Below are 21,615 nucleotides of genomic sequence, written 5' to 3' on the forward strand. Positions count from 1 at the left end.
TGTTGGGACATCATATCATAAGAACTGAGATATCTCAACTGACCAATCTAAACAACCTAGGCCCCAATGTATTAAAGATAACAAAATTCTAAAATGAACTATAAAAAAGTGAAAGATAGTGAAGGATGATGATGTGACCCTTAAGCGGGGATATGAATATGTCAACTAAGTAAAATAACTAAGGAGAGCATTGTAATTTTTGAAAACATTACCTTAAAAGATTTTCCGAATATCTTTCTATGAACTTTGAGTAATTTTTGTAAAATTTCAATAAAAAAACTTCTGATCGAGATCACTTCTTTTTCAATTAGGATTAACTCAAAGAAGAAGGTACATTTTATTTCAATATTTCCCTTTATTTCATTTTTTTTTAAATCTCATAAATATGCACACATACAATCTTGAATTTGTGTGTATACATGTATAAGAAACCAAGTTATACAATTTTATCTTGTTTCAAAACATCATTATGACTTCGACATTTTTGCATATTTCTTAGATTTAGTAAAAAATGATGAAAAATGGCTCGTTTTTCAGTAGTTTTTTGAAGAGGAAAATTTGTCTCAGCCGTTGCCTACGACGAAATTAATATATTTTATGTGATATCACATGCTAAAGTTATAATATGAGTTTCATGATGGACGACAGATTCGGGACATAGTTTTCTATTTAAAAAAATAATGAAGAATTGGTATATTCTGCTCAGTTTTATGAAAATTACAGAAAATTGTACTGTTTATGACGTCATAATTACCCTTGTGAAAAGTCTAATCATGTAACTATAATAGATTATTAGTTTATTGGTATTTTTGTGTAAATAAATATTGCATTTCCATTTTTTGTGATTTTTTTTAAATCACTCTAAAATAGGGCAACATATGACTGAAACCGTACTTAGTTAAGAAAAAAAACTAGTTAGAAAAACTGTTTGCATTTTCGTTTATTTAAAATTCTTTTCGAGATATCATTGTTAATAAGTGTTATATGTGAATATCTGTTATTCTTTGGATTTTATACGTAAATTTAAGAATATAAAAGAAAAACAATTTAAACTGTCAGAAACATTTTTTTTTTCAAAACAGATTATATTGTTGGCATGTTGTTACATATATTCATGATTTTTTTTGTACATCAAATAAGACTTAGTCTAAAATACCCTATTTGCAGTCAAAACAATTTTTTATATTACACTGCAAAAATAGAGAATTCATTATTGAATAATTGAAAACATGATACTGATCTTTTTTTTTTTGTTTTCCATTAAAAGATCATTTATCGATCCATTTGATAAAGTTTTGGTGTGTTCAGGACATTAGATCTTGCACTTTCATCGGTTTAAGGTGATTTTAATTGTTTTATGAAGTTGAAAATGAACTAAATATGAAAATTCTATATAAAGTTGATATATTCTATCAATGATTCCTTCTTCCTCTTTCCATACTTAACTTCGCAAGAACTGAGATCCACACCTTTAAAGTTGTTTGAATTTAGAGATCATTGATCCCGATTACTTTGATCGCGAAATGTGTTACTAATTGATGTCGGCATCGAAATTTGAGAGAAAAAAACTAGTTGATAAATTTCCAGATTATTTCACTATGATAAACTAATCACCTAAATTTATTTATTTCTATTTTTAGAGACCTCTTTTAAAAAAAACGATTTTAACATTTTAAAATCAACACTGCCTTAGAATGATTGTATAGTAGTCTCGCAAATTGTAGCATTGTAATTTTTAAGACAAAGTATTTTAAACATTTTCACATGATATGTGTATGTTAAACTTTAAATATCTATTGGGGCTACATACATTATTACTCCGAGGTCACGTTTTCAAAATTTAGAATCTACACGATATTAGCGTACTTGGATTGTAATCTCACTATTAGTAGCAATGTGGTCCTTGAAAATTGTTTTTAAAATTTCACTCTATATTTCTATATTAAACTTTGAACCCATCTTCGGGCCCCGGTATTAGTCTGGGGATCACGATTTTAACAATTTAGAATCTTCACTGTACACACGTTTTGGTGTAATGTTGACATTTATGGTGCAGAAGAAGATTTTTAAGACATTTTTTACGATTTTCAATGTCGCAAATTTCTCCCTTTTAAAAAAAGATTTTGCCCTTTTTTTTTAACAATTTAGATTCCTATTTCAATGAGTATGAATGGTTCCACAATGGGTAAATTTTGGCCCAGGGGTTCTAGACAAGAATTCAAAAATGTGAAAACTTTACACACGGACGGACCGATGGACGGACGGACAACAGGTGATCAGAAAACCTTACTTGAACCTTCGGTTCAGGTCAGCTAAATACACAGTCGTTTTAAAACTTATTACATTACATATCTTGATTTCATTGAAAAAATATATGTATGGGAAAACTACTTGCAAAAAAGAGTGTAAGTTAATATAATTGTTTTAAAAAAATGGGTAATCGATAACAATAAGCAATAGTTCTAGTGATGTATAATAAGAATAATCGATGAAAAAAAACACCTTACTTTCTAAACATTCATCGCCTTTCCAACCATTTTTACATCCCCTGTTGCAATGTCCAGAAACAGGATTGCAGTCATGTGATATTTTGCAAAATATGCTGCATTCCTGTTGACACCCTCTTCCGTAGTACCCGATATCACATGCTTGAAAAACAAGATGTTGCTTTAATTTATACATACCTAATCTGATCATACATGTAACAATACATGCTTCATTTTTTCCACAACATTAAATAATAGCTGTACATATTATTAAAAGGTCGCTTTGCATAATTACTAAATTCACGCATAAGACTATAAGAAACTAAGCAAACGTGAGCAAAATAGGTAGTTGTGTTACCCAATGTGATATAAACATTCTTTACGTCAACTCAAAATACAAGTTAAAAATTTGAGAAAATAAAAATGTTCCATGGCACGTACAATTAAGCACAGGGTCTGATCTTCAGTTCTGCTATTAATATAAGTTATGTTCAATCGCTTTCAGATTTCATTTGACCTTACATTGTAAGAAATATTTTTTTTTTTTTATTCATACATACATTTGTTACACAAGTCCCCCAGATAACCAGCAGCACATCCAGTTAAGCACGTTCCATTGATATGGAAGCATTCATCTATATCAATGCAATGTCCACAAGTCTCGTTACAGTCGATGCCGTACAATCCCCTGTCACAAGCTGTGAAGTAATACATAATATTATTGTATATTACAATCAATCTTATTTAACACCATATTAATCATACTTTTTATATATTTTACCATCTAAAAAAATAATTTTCTTACGTGATTTGCATAACTCCTCTTGGTACCCGGGTTTACACCCAGTTAAACAGGTTCCATTGCCATTAAAACATTGGGTTATGTTCTTACAATGGCCACAAGTTTCATTGCAGTTAACACCATACAATCCGCTTTCACAAGCTATCAATTAAGAATATTTTATCATAAAATTATCTTTGATATTATTCAGGGCAAATCTTTATTTTTTTGGTCTGCTTTTCTTTTTAATAAAGTGATTGTATTTTTTATGTAACAAAATAACGTTTCATAAACCAAGTGCCAATATCCATGAATGATAATGTCACTCATAATACTGGGTTTTTTTTAAATCACTTAAAAGTAAAATCAAAATAAAATATCGGCGATATGAGCAATCAATATTAGGTACAGTGTCGTTTTAAAACACTAAACATACAGTACAGATCAGACCCAACCTAACTCCAGAGTAAACCCCAACTAAACCCCGGGTTGGAAAATGCTTATGAGGTCAACTGTTTGCACTGAAGTGTGAAGCAGACCCGTTATTTTACCATCCTACTGCTTGTAATCCTAAAATCCGAGACTAATAATAAAGCTTGCATCTGCTTTCAGTTATACGTACGATGGATACACTTATCCCCTTGAAAACCATTATCACATCCTGTTAAACATGAACCGTTAATGTAGAAACACTGGTTTAGGTCACGACAGTGTCCACATGTTTCATTGCAGTCGACACCATAGGATACACTGTCACAAGCTATTATAAGAAAGAAAACAATCGATCAGCTTTGAACCTTTGTTTTTCTTTTTTAGAACCAATATAAGCATTTCTGAGTTTGTACCATTTTTACTCTACTTTGCTTCAATTGTAAAACATTAAACTTTCTATCTTTCTAAACTATCTATCTAAATAAACTGTTTGTCTGTCTGTCGGTCGGTCGGTCGGTCGTTCGGTCTGTCTGTCTGTCTGTCCGTCCGTCCGTTCATCCGTCTGTCTGTATAAATGTATCTAAAATGTCTTTGAATAAAACAAAAAATTGCCGTGGTTCGCAACGTTTATTCTGAAAGCCGGATTCACAACCAATAAAATGTGTCCCATTGACGTGTCCCATTGACATGTAAACACTAATATAAATTACGACAATGTCCACATGGTTCGTTATAGTCAAAACAATACCAATCTTCTTGACATTGAATAACAAAGATGTTCTTTTCAGTTAATTTTTCTGCTTTTTTATGAATGTTGTTGCTTTTTTCTGTTTTCCCCGTAGCGTTTTGTTTTAATCCAAAATATGAATAAATTGAAATTACTTTTTTTTTCAAGACGTATACATTTGATCATCAATTAATACGATTAAACAATACACTAGAGAAGAAAAGCATTGTATTTCAGGAAAGATAATTCTAATGTCTGAAATTCACGTAATAATTCTTGTTGATCTTAAACAAGCATGATTCAAAAGAAAATATTTTCTATAAAAATATTTTGAATGAATCTAACTTTTTTAAACGGATTTACCGCTCCCAGTCCTACACCCTTCAAACAGGCCGCTCCACAGCTAATTTGGTAAATGATCAACGATATATATTTATATACATGTATGTCTACCAAAATCAACATTATAATATAGAGGGTAAGCACAAAAAGATACAAACCATTCGTCATTCACAAAATTAGCTGGGGAGGCGTCTTTGCCTTCGGATGAAATATATCTATATGTAACATTTAAGAATATCCCTATTTATTGAATTCACTGGGCATTTAAACGTTCTTTCAATTTGTAACTTGTCAATATCAATGTCTATAAGGCTGTTTTTTTCTGCAGCAATGACGTTTAATGTACGGCATCTTTCATCATTTCGATGATTTATAAAAAGGCTGGAAGATCACGTGACGAAAAAAATCCAACTTTCGATAGCACGATATTCCAAGGGTTAGTGAGGAGCTGTGCGGGTCAGAAACCGTTGGCTAGCAAAGATGTTACATAACACTTTCCGGGAAAAAAATTGAGAAAAGACAACACTTCTTCACATTTATGGAAAACGTTTTTCAACGTGGCACTGCAAAAATTGCTAAAATACTAGAAGAGCGACAAGAGGTGTGGTACCTCCTAATATTCAGCGTTTACCATCCAAGAAACCATACAAAAACGTTGAGCCTTTGACTTATCTGCGCTGTACAACATCACTCAACAGTCTTCTACTTACAGAATCAAATTTGATTAACAACTTAGTTGGTGTTCTTCGTTTCTATTCCATTATCAACAGATACTGGACAGATGTTTTACTCATTTCTTATATGAGAAGACCACAGGGGTATGTTACGCTTCCAATGGCACCAGAACAATAATCCAAGTAAGCATCTTGTGGAATATGGTATTCATGCACATGATTTTGAAAATTGTCCATCGCCAGCTGTCGCTACTTTTAGATTGCTCAAAAGTGTTTATAATTCTTAGCAAAATATCAAGGTCTTTGTTAACAACAACTTCTATGAAGATTATACCTTAACATTTGTTTTGCAAGCAATTGACCTATTGAAAATAATTCAGACTGTGTTGAAAACCAATGGTAGCATCAATCTTCATAAAAATGCTTCAAACAATAAAGAAGTGATGTTAGCTTTCTCCAAAGAAGACCAGAAATAAGAAATCCAACAGTTGGATTTAGAGAAAGACCTTATACCTGTCAATCATAGTATTGGTCTATTATAACATTTTTCAGCTTAAAGTTTCCTAGTTTCCTGTTCGGGGCTACCTGTCTGTGCTGCACAACATATATGATCCTCTAGGATTCATTCGACTACTCGTAGTTTATAGAAAAATCATCCTTCGCGGAATTATGACAAGATGTGATTGGGATGTCGATGTCGATTCTTTATATCTACATCGATGGACATCTTGGGAAAGGTCAATTTCATCATTTCAGAATGTTTCCGTTCCTCGAATGTATATCACAAAACTCTGAAGCCTTCGTGACCATGTAGAGCTTCATGTATTTTGTACGAAAGCCGAGAAGAATCATTCGAGATTCGAGATTCGAAATACGAGATTCGAAATACGAGATTCGAGATTCGAAATTCGAGATTCAATATCTAAATTAACCAATCAAATCATGGATCTGAAACCTGTATCCTAGCAACATCAAACTGTTCTAAATAAAGATCATTCGTACATGCTCTTTCCTACAAATAAATGTCTTAATAGCTCTTATATAGTGGTTTTAAAATGGTTAAATTAACATTGATGAATTAACCCCACACAGTATAAACAATTAAATTAGAAATAACACTGGTGGCTTTGCGAATCTAAGTGGTTTTGTTTGCCCTGTATGTATTCCCCCCCGAACAATTTTAACCCGAAGTGTATTCGCCCCAACTGTGTAAAAATCGGCTCGCTAAGAAAGATCTGTTTAATCTAAATGTTTTAGCTATGAAACGAAACTCAATGAAATAATCGACATGTCAAAATATAGGTTATGATAAAGTTTTAAACCATAGAAGATATAATGATTTACAACCTCAAAGACAAAAATCCAGATAAGAATATGTATTGTAGGGTATGGCAATGCCATTGTCGATATGAGAGAGAGAGAGAGAGAGAGAGAGAGAGAGAGAAGGACAGAGAGAGAGACAGACAGACAGACAGACAGACAGACAGACACAGAGAGAGTTTTGTAGTGTCAAATTCAGTTTGATTTAGAATTTGAAATTGATTTGATTTGTTACAAGCCTATAAAGACAATAATTAAGCCTCTAAAACGAGAAAAGAGAGGAGGTAGCTAGGGTAGGGCAGACCGACTAGCAAGCTTTAATTTTAACGGTTTTAGCGCACCTGTGATTTACATCGACTCTCTCTCTCTCTCTCCCTTTAAAACGAGAAAAGAGAGGAGGTAGCTAGGGTAGGGCAGACCGACTAGCAAGCTTTAATTTTAACGGTTTTAGCGCACCTGTGATTTACATCGACTCTCTCTCTCTCTCTCTCTCTCTCTCTCTCTCTCTCTCTCTCTCTCTCTCTCTCTCTCATCACCTAGCATTTCCTTTTCCGTGAGGGGGTTTGGGGTATTTGTGATGTCTTACATTAGCTAGCGAAAATGATAAAAAAAACATAAAATTTTCTTTAAATTGTGTGCGGATGTTGTACGCCAATAATCTGTTTTCAGTATATACATTTCCAGAGGGGGGGGGGGGGGGGGGGGGGGGGGCTATATAGTCCTAATTAATTTGTCAGTTATTCTGTCCCCAATTTGTTTTCTCTTCGTTTTCCAGGTTTTTTTTTTATTTGGCTCGGCATATTAATATAAAACTTTCTGTGTAGCTCCATAACGATGCACTGTAGATAAATTATGAGTAGTTTTACTTTTGATAAACAGGTACATATCCGTACTTGATTTTTAATTTGACTCTTATAATCGGATTTAACATTCCAATAATTATAGGGTAGGAAAGAGTAGAAGGGACTTTTTTGCGCATATCCTACTGCACCATTCATTCAACACAGGTATTAGCACTCATCGAGTTCGACTTGCTTTCCTTTTCTTTCATCCACTGGATTTAAAGCTATAAATTTTTGAAAATATTTTGAATTTATGGCCTGATTATATATAAATTAAAGCTGCGCTGGTGCATATATTTACCCAAATGGACCAAAATATAACCAAATGAATCTAAAAATTTTGACAAAATTAGTTTTAAACGTACGACTCTTTTTCAATTCTAATCGGGTATGTCCTTTAGAAAAATCTTGAACCACACACATTTTAGCAAATAAAACGGCAATTGTTTCATTTTTTTTAAGGGGAGGGAGGTGGTGCCGGTAAAGGACATGTATTGCTTGTGGCAGTTGTGCTATACTCTCATTTGTTATAATAGGTAATACTACATATTGATATAAAATGAAAGTTTCCAATTACACTGTACATAGCTTCTATCACGCATTTTGACCCGTGCGATAGTTTAAAACAATTATCAAAGCATTTAATGTAATTCAACCGATCATTTTTGAAATTTAATTTCTGGATCCCCGCCTGATACGTCCGCCTTCTTGTATATTAGAATTACATGTACGTTGACCATATGTACACATTAACTTAATCGGCTATGTTATGGGACGATAACATTTTTTATCAATGTTTTTGCAGGATATGTAACAAATAACAGCCTATTTGTGGGTTTTTGCACTGATTATTTGAGATAATTTGCCGCCATCTTTTATGCATTCCACACACCACTCACAGTTTCTTTATTTTGGTGTTCTGTGTGTATGGCGACAAATTGGTAAATTTGCACCACTCACCCCTTGTAGCTTCATCCTGATTACATTTTATCTGGCTAAGTGTAATGTAGTAGTATAATAAATACACACATCTTTGTTTGCAGTGCTTATTTACATCTTTAGAGATTTACTTACAAAAAAAGTAAACATTTGTATGACTTACATGTATATGTAATTATTGTCAATTTTGGTGCGGTGGGGGGTAGGGGGTAGGAAACTACAGAGAAACTTAACTTGGCTGTGAAACATATGCTTTTATTCTTTCTTGTTGATATATCAATGAATGAATTATAACAAAATATATGTACAACAATTAATTTTGAAATATTCATGCACAATCAAATAAAAGGTTTTACTGTTCTCTGCACAAGAAATCGGCAATGTGAACAAATTGGCACCCTATCATCCCTACCTTTAATTGTAGAGAGTAGGTATCCTTCTATATTGAAAACAATTCCAAAAGTAAGACTCATAATAAGTTGTATACTGAGGAAAAGGAAAAAAATTGTATTTATTAATAGTTCCGTATGATGTGATAATATCTCAATGATTTGTTTATAATCATAGTACTAGTGTATCACTGTATGCATACATAAAAACGATAAGTAATGCTTATATTTATTAGTGAAACAGGACAGATTATTTTTATTTAGATTATTTAGATACATGTACTAAACTTCATGCAGGGATCTAGGAGGGGGTCAGGGGATCTGGACCCCCTTCCTCGGGAAAATTGGAGCTTATTAAATTTACATAGTACAATTTTTTAAAATTGGCCTAGGACCCCCTACAGAAAAAATTAGCTACGCTTATGAAGTTCTCTACCATAACCGCATTTTTACAAAAAGGGGTGAATAAACCCGGGTTTTAAACTATTACTGGGGGTGAAATACCTTAGGGTTCAAACGCATCAGGTGGAAATGCACCAGGGCAAATAAAATCACTTAGATCCGCGAAGCACACTGCATTATTACTAGTCTGCTTAGATATTCTGTGTAAAAGTAAATACAAATAATTATTTAGTTAGGTAGGGAGAAGTGAACATAGCATTTATTTGTATAAAAGAGCATGTACGTATGATTTTTATTTAGAACAGTTTGATGTCGCTAGGATACATATTTTCAGATCCTTGATTTGATTGGTTAATTTAGATATTGAATCTCGAATTTCGAATCTCGAATCTCGTATTTCGAATCTCGTATTTCGAATATCGAATCTCGAATGATCCATCTCGGCTTTCGTAATTTTGTGATACCTCAGAACAAGCAGTGTCAGCAGTGTCATACATCAAAGTCCCGGATGAGATGAGAAGTAAGGTATCATTTGTGTTTGGCAAAGTGAAATTGGCCCCTTTACATGGAAATGCTATGCAAAGGTTAGAACTTTGCGCCGCTTTTATGTTATGGCAGCTGAAAAACTGTAAAGAGACATTTAAACATTACGTTGGTCAATACATGGTTCCAGTCTGACAGCAAGATTGTGCTAGGCTACATTAGTAATCATACCAAACGTGTTTACAACGAAATTGCTATTGGGAAAATTATGTAAAATCAGATAAAAACCTTGCTGATGTAGGAACACGGAGAATGTAACTTTAAATGACTAAGAGGACCTGGATTTCTGCAGATCAACAAAGACCCTGTAAAATAATATCTTCCACTCGTAAATCCTCATGAAGATAAAAAAACCGGCATAAATGGTAACAAGATAATGTTGAAACCTGCAGACCTCACAAATCGTTTTGAGAGATTTCTACATGGAATTCCTTAATATCTGCAATTAAATGTATAGGGCTACAAAATGGTTGTAGTTGGTAGAAAATGGAAGCATACGACATTTGATTCTTTAGCCATGAAACAAGACAGTGAATTATTTCTTGTAAGAGACAGCTCATTACAGAATATATGGCCATATTTAGATCAGGACATTATTATGAGAATCGGTGGCAGATTGAACCTTAGTGTACTTCCAATTGAGCAAAAGAACCACATTATCCTTCCTAGGAAATATTATGTTGCAAAATTGATTGTGCCACATTTCCAACTGATGGTCATCAAGGGAGGCACATTACAGATGGTGTCATAAGGAACAATGGCTACTGGGTGATTGCTGCAAAAAAAACTGTTTTCATCAGTGATTCATAAGTGTGGTGTGTGTAAACGATTACAGGGACACTTGATGTCTCAAAAGATGGCAGATTTAACATTATCTATAGAGTAACTCCGGGACATCCGTTTAGTGTCGTAGGAGTGGTTACATTTGGTCGATTGTGACTCGCAAAACCAGAGGAGGTGTTGCTGATTGGCCATTATGTTTACGTGTTTGACGACAAGAGCTGTTCACATCGAGTTGGAATAATCCATGTCAAGCTCATCATTTATCAACGCATTACGAAAATTTATTGCCCTCCGTGGAAGCGTAAGTGAACTGCGATCTGACCGTAGCACAAACTTCATTCGAGCTACCGAAAATCTTAACAATGACGTGATGCATGGTCCAGTAAAGCACATAATAGACCAGTCAAAGATAAAGTAGATGTTTAGCGCCCCTCACTCTCCCCACATGCGCAGTACAGTTAAGGCAGTCAATAAAAATATGGGCAAATTTTTGTGATGAAAACACGTATACTTTAGTTAAACTGGCATGTCCTTTTTAAAATCAATAACAGTCACTCAAATGCAATATATTTCTAAAATATATACATGTATATAACAGTACAATATTTTATGTTCATAGTGGTCACGTGATATGGCAGTCGCATGGTACAAGCAGATGTATTTGTGGTTTTGAGGTCATTTAAAAAATTCAATATTGCAAGGGCACAATCATGTCAAAATTCACAACTGAATTATGAAATAACTTGATGTTATATCGTTGATTTTGAAAAACGGTGCGAACTTTTTAAGATAAAAATATTTGTTAGTAGAAACCGTGATTTATAATGCATATGTTGAATAATTTTGAAGGTCACAGGGTTAATTTCATTAAAAAATAATTAATTTGTAAGATTTTACAAAGATCGTAGAAGTTTTTAAGTTACATAGCATATTTCAAATTCACACGTAAGAGTTTGTCGGGATCAGGTAAGTGTATGCCCTTGTAATTAAGTGATTTATTTAGGTACTCAGATTTTAGATATACGATATTTTATACAAAACCGAGGTGGCTTCTTTATACGATGCATACTTTTAAGAAAATGAAAATAAGACTATATAGGTAGCATTCTACTAATAATAATTTTAAACAAAATATTCATTTATACTTTTCCGTTAATGTATGACATTTATTCTTCTTCGCTATAAAACTGCACGATAGCCTTCAATGATTTAACTTCATGCGTCATTTTGAAGCATATGACGTCATATTTTGTAGTACAACGAGAACGACATCTCGCTTATTTTTCAGTGTGTACGATATAACGGACATCAAAATTGTAAGTAATAGCATTTGTTGTTTTTAATTAAAAGATTAGTATAAGTTAATTTTACTAATAAATAGATTAATAAGTACTTTCGAGGTTTGTAATATACTGTGATGTCATAATGCACATTTCCCGTACTTTTTGTCTGAACGGAGTTTATTGACAGCATTAACTGTGCTGCGTGGGAAGAATGTAAGGAAGGATGACCAGAGTGACGCGGCGTATCTTAGATGGTCTACAATTAGGACCAAAGGGAAACAATCTCACTCATAATGGCCGAAGTGACAGCAATCATCAACTCTAAACCGGTTACTATGGTATCAAGTAATCCAGGTATCTCTTTTGTGTTGAGCCCTGCATATATCGGGACATTTCTCTACCTGTGTGAATGCTAACTTCCTGTAAAAAGAACAGTGGAGACAAGAATAAGTACTTTCCGATTTCTTCTTGAAACAGTGGAATAATCAGTATCTTCATACATTATAGTATTGCTGTAAGTGGACTACTGAAAAACGACACTTTAAAGCTGGGTATGTTGTGATTGTCAGATATAACGGTGAAGCGCGACGTCAGTGGCCTGTTGGACTTGTTGAAGAACTTTTCCCAAGTGCTGATGAACTTGTGCGAAAAGTCCATGTACGCCTTGTTGTGAATGGGAATTCATGTACCTATATGAGACCTATCAATGAACTGAATATGAGACCTCTACGTGAACTGTATTTGTCTAATTGAATAAATGTTTAGTATTGAACATTTACTTCCATATGTAGTGTTAATGATGACATTGTGATGAACAAATAAATTAGGCATAAAGGGATGATCACTATTATTATGATCATTTTTTTTCACATGTATATTTTAAGGTTAGCTTTTACTGGTCACTGCACCATTTGATATTTGCTGAAAATTGATGATATGTATTTATTCTATAAAATGTATTATTTTTGTCTTGTTTTGTTACAACTTTTGATATAAGGGCTAATATTGTGACAGTTTTAGGTGGAGGGGGGTGTTCTGGATTCATTTCAAAATTGCCTATTATTTTCAGCTATAATCCGGATTCATATAAACATATCCGGTTCAGAGATCAGAGTACACCTCCGCTCCACGAGCGTCATGCACAAATTCACGTTCGCAAACCGCGTTCTTACAGTTTTTTGGTGACATAGAGACCCCACATGGTATGTATATTTGTATTTTTAATATATACAGTGATTTGTCTTCATTTTATTGAGTGATTTTAACCTACTTTTTTCACATAACTTTCCCATATAACCAGCATCACATCCAGTTAAACATATCCCATCAACGTGAAAACAGTGGTTTAAGTCACGGCAGTGTCCACATGTACTGTTGCAATCCACACCATATGAGCCTTTGTCGCAATCTACAATTTGAAAAAAGGTAGCGGATGGTTAGACTACTCAAATGTGTTTAATTAAGTAAACGTATTTGCCATCCCTTCTCTCCCCATTTCAGTCTCTCTTCCTTTATCGAAGAACAACTGACTCACGCGTTTTGCAAATAGTCCCCTGATAGCCAGCATTGCATCCAGTTAAACATGATCCATTAGATTTTAGGCACTGCGTAAGGTTACGACATTGTCCACATGCTTCAAGGCAACCATCACCATATAATCCTTTGCCACAAGCTTAATTGGGATTAAAATAAGAAGAAAAAACACTATATATATATATATCTATAATTTGAATTGATTAACTTGAAAACAGTTCAACGTATATCAAATAAATTGAAAAATGGAAAGTATAAAATACACCATTAACCGACTAAACGAGTAATTGTAATTGTTTTAAAATTATGAAAATGACTAGTCGTTTTTCTTTGAAACATAATGAAAACTAGAGCAAATCTCGATGTAAAGCAACAAGTGGGTCTTCCGTAAATGTTGAAAGTAAAGCTAGAAGTTCCTGTAAGAAGCAGATGTCTTGACCGATAACAAGAATAACTAAATCAAGCAGATACAAAAAATCGAATAAATCTTGGTACGAATTAACATAATCCGAATGCTTTTAAGTACGACATCACAAACACCTGAACGATTTCAAGTACGACTTAACAAAAAAATCCGAATGTGTTCAAGTACGACTTAACTTTTCTTAACCCAATTTGCAGAATTAAAATTTCAGAAAAAATCAATTTATAAACGCTTAAATTTCATATATGTGTCGTCTGATTTTAAAACGGATTTCAGTGTTGGATTTAGCTAAATGAGATCTTCAAAACACGTATACATTTTTGATCTGATCAAAAATTTCGAATTTCCGAAAAAATAGATTTCATTCCGGTTTTGAGCTTGACTTATACACAAAAAAAAAAAAAATGAGTTAACAAATTAGAATGATTCTGAGTACGAATTAACAAACACCTTATTGATTTCAAGAACGACTTGACAAACAGACTTTCTGAAAATCGCTGGAACGTCAATCTTGAAAACGGAAATGACGTCATCAAAAAATACGTATAAATTTTAGATCAATATTTTTTATATTTTAAAGTTTATCAGTCGAGTCGTTATTGAGCAATTGCAGTTACAAAAAAAAAAAAAAAGAAAACTTGTGAAGAAAAAGAAACAGAACGAAAACAAAAAGGTCTTCCGTTGGAAAAGGAAGACCTTATTAATAAAAAGAAACCGAAGAAAAAAAGAGGGTTTTCCTTTGAAAACAGATGACCATAATAAAAAATCAACAATTAATAAAATAACAGATTAGTACATCAATTCAATATGCATGTATGTATATTTATAATAATGGTTAAAGTTTAATTTTTGATAAGTTTATTTGAATCTGTTTTGGGATTTTTTTCAAGTTAACGTCCTTTTATTGAAAGATAATTAAGCATCTAATGATATGGTTAATTATCTAATTATAAATGAACATACTTAAAGGTTTCGAACGCAAATATTATCTTTAACTAATAAAAGTCACATTGTACGAAAGAATGAATACGAAATGTCTAATGCATTTAACCTATATAACACTAACTTAAGCAATGGTAAGGAAAGATCGCATGGTTCGGAAATTAATTGAAAATGCAAATTTGTTAGGTGTACAATATTTTTATTACACATTTCGCATCTGTGACCTCGATACCCGGGTTTACAGCCTTGACAGGTACCAGTCCTTATGTGACAGTACTGACAGTTAACATCTGGACAGGGAATGGAGCAGTTAGTTCCGTAAAATCCTGTTGCTGGACATCCTAAATGTGTTTTAAAGAGTTTGAAAAAATAATGCAAATTTGAATAAAGACATAAAACTTAGAATTGTCGTCGTAAATACAATGTATGAGAAGATAAATTGATAATATATTTTATATATAAATTGGATCAAACATTCGTGAGAAGAAGTCATGTTTAAGATGAGTGATATCATATAAATGAACGTGTCGTGCCAAAAAAATAAATAAATTAATATTTGTGTCAAATAAAAACATGCTAATTCCAGAATGAACAGTCTTAAATTATAATACGGATGTATAATTTTTTTTTCGTTTTCCCTATCTTTCTTCTTTTTTTCACATGTAATAAAAGTAAATATAAACAGAAATAATTAAAAACATTCTTTTTTGGTGAAATTTAATTTCATGGGTCATAATATAATTTGAATGATTTAGATATTATTTATCCGTAGAATTAAATACTTTTTATATTGTAAATAATTTACAATAGGCTGTTTACTAAGCGTATTGACTTTTACCATTTATTCAAACACATGTAAAACAATCTGTTCATTGGTTAATGATGTCTTTGATTACTATTTAAACGTTGACAATTAATGAATTATTTGAAGTGATCGATCAGAACTTTAGCTACATTGAAAGCATTCACGTCATAGGCTTGAACGATCTGACATCAGATTTCTAGATTGAGAAATGAACCATGGTTACTTTCACTAACGTATACTGTGGAATAATTAAATTCTGCGAAGGTTCAATTTTCGTGAAATTCGTGGGTACCTCTAATCCAAGAATTAACATCCTCCACGAAATAATAAAATAGGGTAATAGAGTCATGTTTCCAGGATTTCCCACCAACAAAATAATAAATAAGGGTAATACAGTCATATTTCATTTTGTAGGTAAAAGAGATTGCACGAAATTACGTTCCCAAAAACCGGAACAATTTTAGCACTCCACGACCGAAAATTGTCCCCACGAAATTTAATGATTCCCCAGGACAAAATTGCATTCCTTCCGTATGACGTAGTGATGAACAAATACGATAACTAACGTATTTTACTTTTTTAATTTATTAAGAAAAAAAATATTCAATTGCTGCTTTATTTGAAAATCGAACTCAGAAAAACAAAATGCACACCTAGACTTACACTTCTACAGAGTAAACTTACCATAAACTTCAACTTCACAGAGTTTGATGATAGCTTCAGAATTGTACCCGCTAGAATATGTAACTCCTTTAAGTCGCTCATTGTAATAAATGACATATTGTCCATGCATAGGACATAGAACAGTAAAAACAGGAGGTACTGTGGTAACTGTAAAATGGTTGTCCTTGAAACACAGCCTTCCTTCTGATATATCTGTTGTGTTGGATACATATAACGAAAAACCCAAAAAACTCGACGGAAGGTATGGATTTGAACCTGGAAAACAAGATAATGATGTACTTCATGAACCCAAAATACACATAATAATTGTTAGATGTTTCTACCTGGTATATTTTTTCTTTTTTTTTAAATATGGCAGCTATTCTTTTTGAATTTAGGTCAAAAGCGTATCAAACAAATAAAACGTGGGGTTTTTAATATATTATTTCATAAAAAAACAAATCATATTTTAAGGTAGTAATATGTGAATTAATTAAGGAATAAACAAAGTTAAAAAAGTTCAAATGGATATGAACTTTGTTGGTCACGTGCTCAAATCCTGTGAAGATTTGATCACGTACCAACCAAGTTCATATCCCTGTGAACTTTTTAACTTGCTGTTTATTACTCATATTTACATTTGAAAAAAAGGCAAATCGTTCAGAATTGTTAAGATTACCGAGTTTTTATGTTTTTAATAATTCAACCGACACCCGTACTATGATCATTGTGACGTCATGAACAAGTTCACACAGAATTGAACGTTTTTGCTATTCTAAAGGTTCATATAAGGAAACATATTTTCAAATGTAAATATATTAATTTATACTTTAATCGACATGTAACAGGCAAACTTCATGCATCAGAAGGATGTACAAGGAGCTTATGCTAGTATTGTGAAATGGATAACCCTTAGGTTGATGGTTCAGGTGAAACAGAAGCGGTTCTGCATGTATTGTTTCAAATCGAATATACATCGGTTTACTAAAAATATAAGGCATGTAGCAGGCAAACTGAGAACATAGTAATGACTAGCATGGAGGTCGACACAAATGTGAAATTGATGACTCTTGTGCGCGTTGTTCTGGTTTTAAAGCGTGACTTTAATAGTAAAGTGGAGAAAACATTTACTGTTTACATTGTATTTTTAGAAAAAACAGTGTCGGGCTTTATTGGATTTGATCACGCCCCGACCAAAATTATCACCTCATAATACTCAAAGAATGATTCCTTATGTCTTAAATAAAATATGAAAAAAGTGTTATAGTATCTCAGTTCCTGCTTAAATTTCTAAGTTAATTTGACATACACAACAATATTTTGCAAAGAAATTGTTGCCTTAGATATTGTTTTCTTCAAATTTCTCCTTGTGTTCATAGGCATTTGGCATTTTAGGCCGATTCTCTTCCTTACATAATTCCATTCCAATATGCGACATCTTTAACCTGTCTACTGGCTTGTTTATATCACTAATGAGAGTTATATTTCTCAGATTTTCAGAATAATACACCCATTTTTTATTAATTTTTTTTTTAGCTTTTTCAAAAATTCAACCCTGTTAATCCTACAGTGGTAGCACCGTTATTCTTGACAAAAGACATGCACAATTATGATACACGTTCGTGTATCTCACGATACACGAACGATTGCGCAGGATACACGGGCGATTACTAACTCAGTGAATTTTTACGTTACACGAACGATAACGATAAAATACGCAAACGAACGATTCTAGACCATTTAACACCATCAAAATTCAGAATTAGGTTTTAAGATTAGGATTAAGGAAGCCTATTGCTAAAATTTGTACAACATTGTGCTTTCATTTTATTGAAGAAAGGCATGTATAGTAGCCATGGACTGTTTTATTTTTTACGAGTAAACAATAATATATAGAATTGATACACAAATTAATTTGTTGTCTCCATACCGAATATTAATTTCTATCACAAGTTAAAGAATATGAAGTGGAAAGGAAATGAAGTAATGCATAAAGTTCACGAAATTATTCCCGCCTTCCTTGGAAAACGTTATAAAGAGTTGAAATAATTTACAGTCTCCGGGTTGTGCACTTCCTCAATTTGCAATGGGTAGAAAATACATGATGTGAAAATTTACATTTATTTAATTGGTTGAAATACTGTTCGATGCAAGAGAGATAATTTTCTGATGATCTTTTTTTACGTACGACTTTACAATTTTCGTAGATTTCTAATCTAAAAAAGTTAGAAAACGAAAAAACAATTTTCCAGTAAAACTACTTGAAAGCAATAATCTATAATTTCAATTGGAATCATTTGTTCTTTTTTTTATTTTTATGCAAATACGAAAAATGTAAAAATTTGATATGGTATGGCTAATATCTGTAAACAAATTTGCATATTAGATACGGTAAAAGATATGCCTTAGATACGCTTAAAAGGCACATATAAAAAATTCCACACGCCATGACATATAGAGGAAGGCGATATTTATATAAAAAGAAAAAGAACTAGACACGATCTCGTTACGAGTAACGAGTAGGTCTGCCGTTCACTTTTTTAACGATACGATTAAAATGTCATTGAAATTTAAGAATTTCCTCTCAACTACTCCCTTTCAGATAATGTATACGATTGTCAATATCCTTTAAAATAATTAACAAAGTGTTTTGCATTTTCACATACAGCACATTGAAGATTTAAGATTTAAGTCCCCTTTAATCCCAAATTGCGTCTTCAATCGGTGTGGCAATGAGTTTTACAAACTGATATTGTTACGATCAATAACTTTGTTTCTATAATACATTACAAAATTTTGATCGCTTTTAAAGTATGTATAAGTACTTTACGAGTGTCTTGGCCCCTAATTTAAGGGCCCAGCCCCTTTTTCTTGAGTTCATTCACAAGGTCTTACGAATACAAACTTTTTTGTTCTAACGCCCATCTTAAATTGTTGTTCATTTTTTAGATACAAGTGATTGAAGAATTTAGGGGCTAGCCCTCTAGATCCTTAATGGGGACTGACATTGGTGTTTTGGTCAGTGGAATCGATTAGAATTATCAATACAGACATTTGCTGTTCTACAATGCTTCACAAAATATGTCCCCTTCTCTAGATATATTGCGTCAAAGTTTCAGTACTTTGGCCCCTTAAAATCCCTAATTACGTCATAAATGGGTGTGAAAATGATTTTACCTGATAAATATTGGTACGATCAACAACTTTGCTTCTATATTGCATTACAAAATTTTGATCGTTTTTAAGTTATTTTTAATAGAGTTTACGAGTGTCTTGGCCCCTAATTTAAGGGGCCAGCCCCTTTTTCTTGAGTTCAATCGAAAGGTCTCACAAATACAAACATTTTTTGTTCTTACACCCATCTAATGTTGTTGTTCATTTTTGAGATACAAATGATTGAATATTTTAGGGGCCAGCCCTCTATATCCTTAATGGGGACAGACTTTAGAGTTTTGATTAGTGGAATCGATTAGAATCATCAATGCAAACATTTTCTTTTCTACATTGCCTAACAAAATATGTCTCCTTCTCTAGATATATTGCGTCAAAGTTTAAGTACTTTGGCCCCTTAAAATCCCTAATTACGTCATAAATGGGTGTGAAAATGATTTTACCTGATAAATATTGGTACGATCAACACCTTTGCTTCTATATTGCATTACAAAATTTTGATCGTTTTTAAGTTATTTTAAAAGAGTTTACGAGTGTCTTGGCCCCTAATTTTAGGGGCCAGCCCCTTTTTCTTGATTTTGTTGGAAAGAACGTTTAATTATCTACTACTTTTGTTATATATGTCTTAACAAAATATCAACTGATAAAAAGATACAGATCAAAACGTATGAAAATTTTGAATGAAAATTCGTACTCAATTTTCGAGCCCAGGCGAGCTCCAAGACATGGCGCCACTGGCGTAAAACAACATAATAGTGCACAACTTCAAACTACCTATCCTGAAAATATCATAGTCATATTTCTGATAGTTTCTGAGATCAGCTCTGCACAAAATAGGTCGTGAAAATGTGCAAAATGGCCGATAAATCGGTACCGGAAGGGACGGCAGAAAAAATCTCAAAAATGTATGAAGTATACATCAAGTCCCATCTTCTGTGAAAAAATGATTGAAATCGGTCGAATAGTTTTCGAGAAATCTCGTGCACAAAATTTGTGGAAAAAAATAATAATAACTAGATATGATCTCGTTACGAGTAACGAGGAGGTCTTCCGTTCAATTTTTTAAACAATACCATTAAGATATCAATGAAATTTCACAATTTCTACTCAACCTCTCCCATTCAGATAATGTAAACGATTGTTTTTATCCTTTCAAAAGTGTTTTGCTTTTCACATACAGCACATTAAAGATTTAAGGTTCTAGTCCCCTAAAAATCGCTAATTATGTCATCAATGTGTGTGGCAATGACTTTTACAACCTGATATTGTTACGATCAACAACTATGCTTCTATAATGCTTTACAAAATCTTGCTCGTTTTTCAGGTATGTGTAAGAGACTTTACGAGTCTCTTGGCCCTTAATTTAAGGGCCCAACCCCTTTTTCTTGATTTCTTTGAAAAGGTCTTAAGAGGCAGTCTACCATAGAACCATGCAAATGGCTATCAATGGAAGTATATCGAAATTTCATGAGACTTGGCACAGATATTCATGATAACCTAACTTGATTATAATGAGAATGATTTTTATTACATTACATCAGTAACTATGGAAACTGATGGCACTTGGGTTTTCCCCTTGTTCTATTTATAGAACTTTTGAAAAATTAGACAGCATACAATTCTTTTTAGTTTACTGGAAATATTACACACTGCAATTGAATGAAACCCGTTTCTTCACATTGTGAAAACCCATAGGTATTCTGAATAATAAGGAATTTAAATTTCTAAACACAATACACAAAGATATGTGGGCCTTAACTTCATGAAAATACTGAAATTTTACCAAAATTGACCTATTTGCACTAAAACTGGCATAACTGCCCAAGAAACGCATCAATTAATATAATATTTTGTCAGCTTATATGGTCTTTATTTGTCTTTAATCTGGTTGAAGGAATTTGGTTGCAAATGAAATTCAGTGGAAATTTTGGGGGGTGGGTGGATTTGGGAGGGGGTTGGGGTGGACATGGTGCACTTTTATCTAGGGTAAGAAAAATGCTATTACATAATTATTTAGATTTTCCTTGCCAAATAAAACAAGTAGTAATGGAGAATTAAGTAGTCTTAAAAATTAAACACACAGAATAACTATGAATTGCCCTCAGGCGGGGGGGGGGGGGGGGGCGGCTGCAAT

At 32.9% G+C, this 21,615-nt stretch overlaps 1 protein-coding gene across 2 annotated transcripts in view; it reads right to left on the minus strand.

Annotated features, from left to right (window-relative positions):
* The window catches only part of LOC105339077 (multiple epidermal growth factor-like domains protein 11), a 47,090-nt gene that overhangs the window by 1,218 nt on the left and 24,257 nt on the right, over nucleotides 1–21,615 (minus strand). For both annotated transcript variants that reach the window (XM_066066651.1, XM_066066653.1), the window contains exons 3-10: nucleotides 16,332–16,586; nucleotides 15,049–15,183; nucleotides 13,478–13,615; nucleotides 13,214–13,351; nucleotides 3,890–4,027; nucleotides 3,292–3,429; nucleotides 3,047–3,184; nucleotides 2,508–2,648 (exon numbers count right to left, since the gene is read on the minus strand). In XM_066066651.1, coding sequence (XP_065922723.1) covers nucleotides 2,508–2,648; nucleotides 3,047–3,184; nucleotides 3,292–3,429; nucleotides 3,890–4,027; nucleotides 13,214–13,351; nucleotides 13,478–13,615; nucleotides 15,049–15,183; nucleotides 16,332–16,586 — 1,221 coding nt within the window. The remainder of the gene's footprint in view (nucleotides 1–2,507; nucleotides 2,649–3,046; nucleotides 3,185–3,291; nucleotides 3,430–3,889; nucleotides 4,028–13,213; nucleotides 13,352–13,477; nucleotides 13,616–15,048; nucleotides 15,184–16,331; nucleotides 16,587–21,615) is intronic.

This window comes from Magallana gigas, chromosome 1, assembly GCF_963853765.1.
Source record: "Magallana gigas chromosome 1, xbMagGiga1.1, whole genome shotgun sequence".
In the NCBI taxonomy this organism is placed as follows: domain Eukaryota; kingdom Metazoa; phylum Mollusca; class Bivalvia; order Ostreida; family Ostreidae; genus Magallana; species Magallana gigas.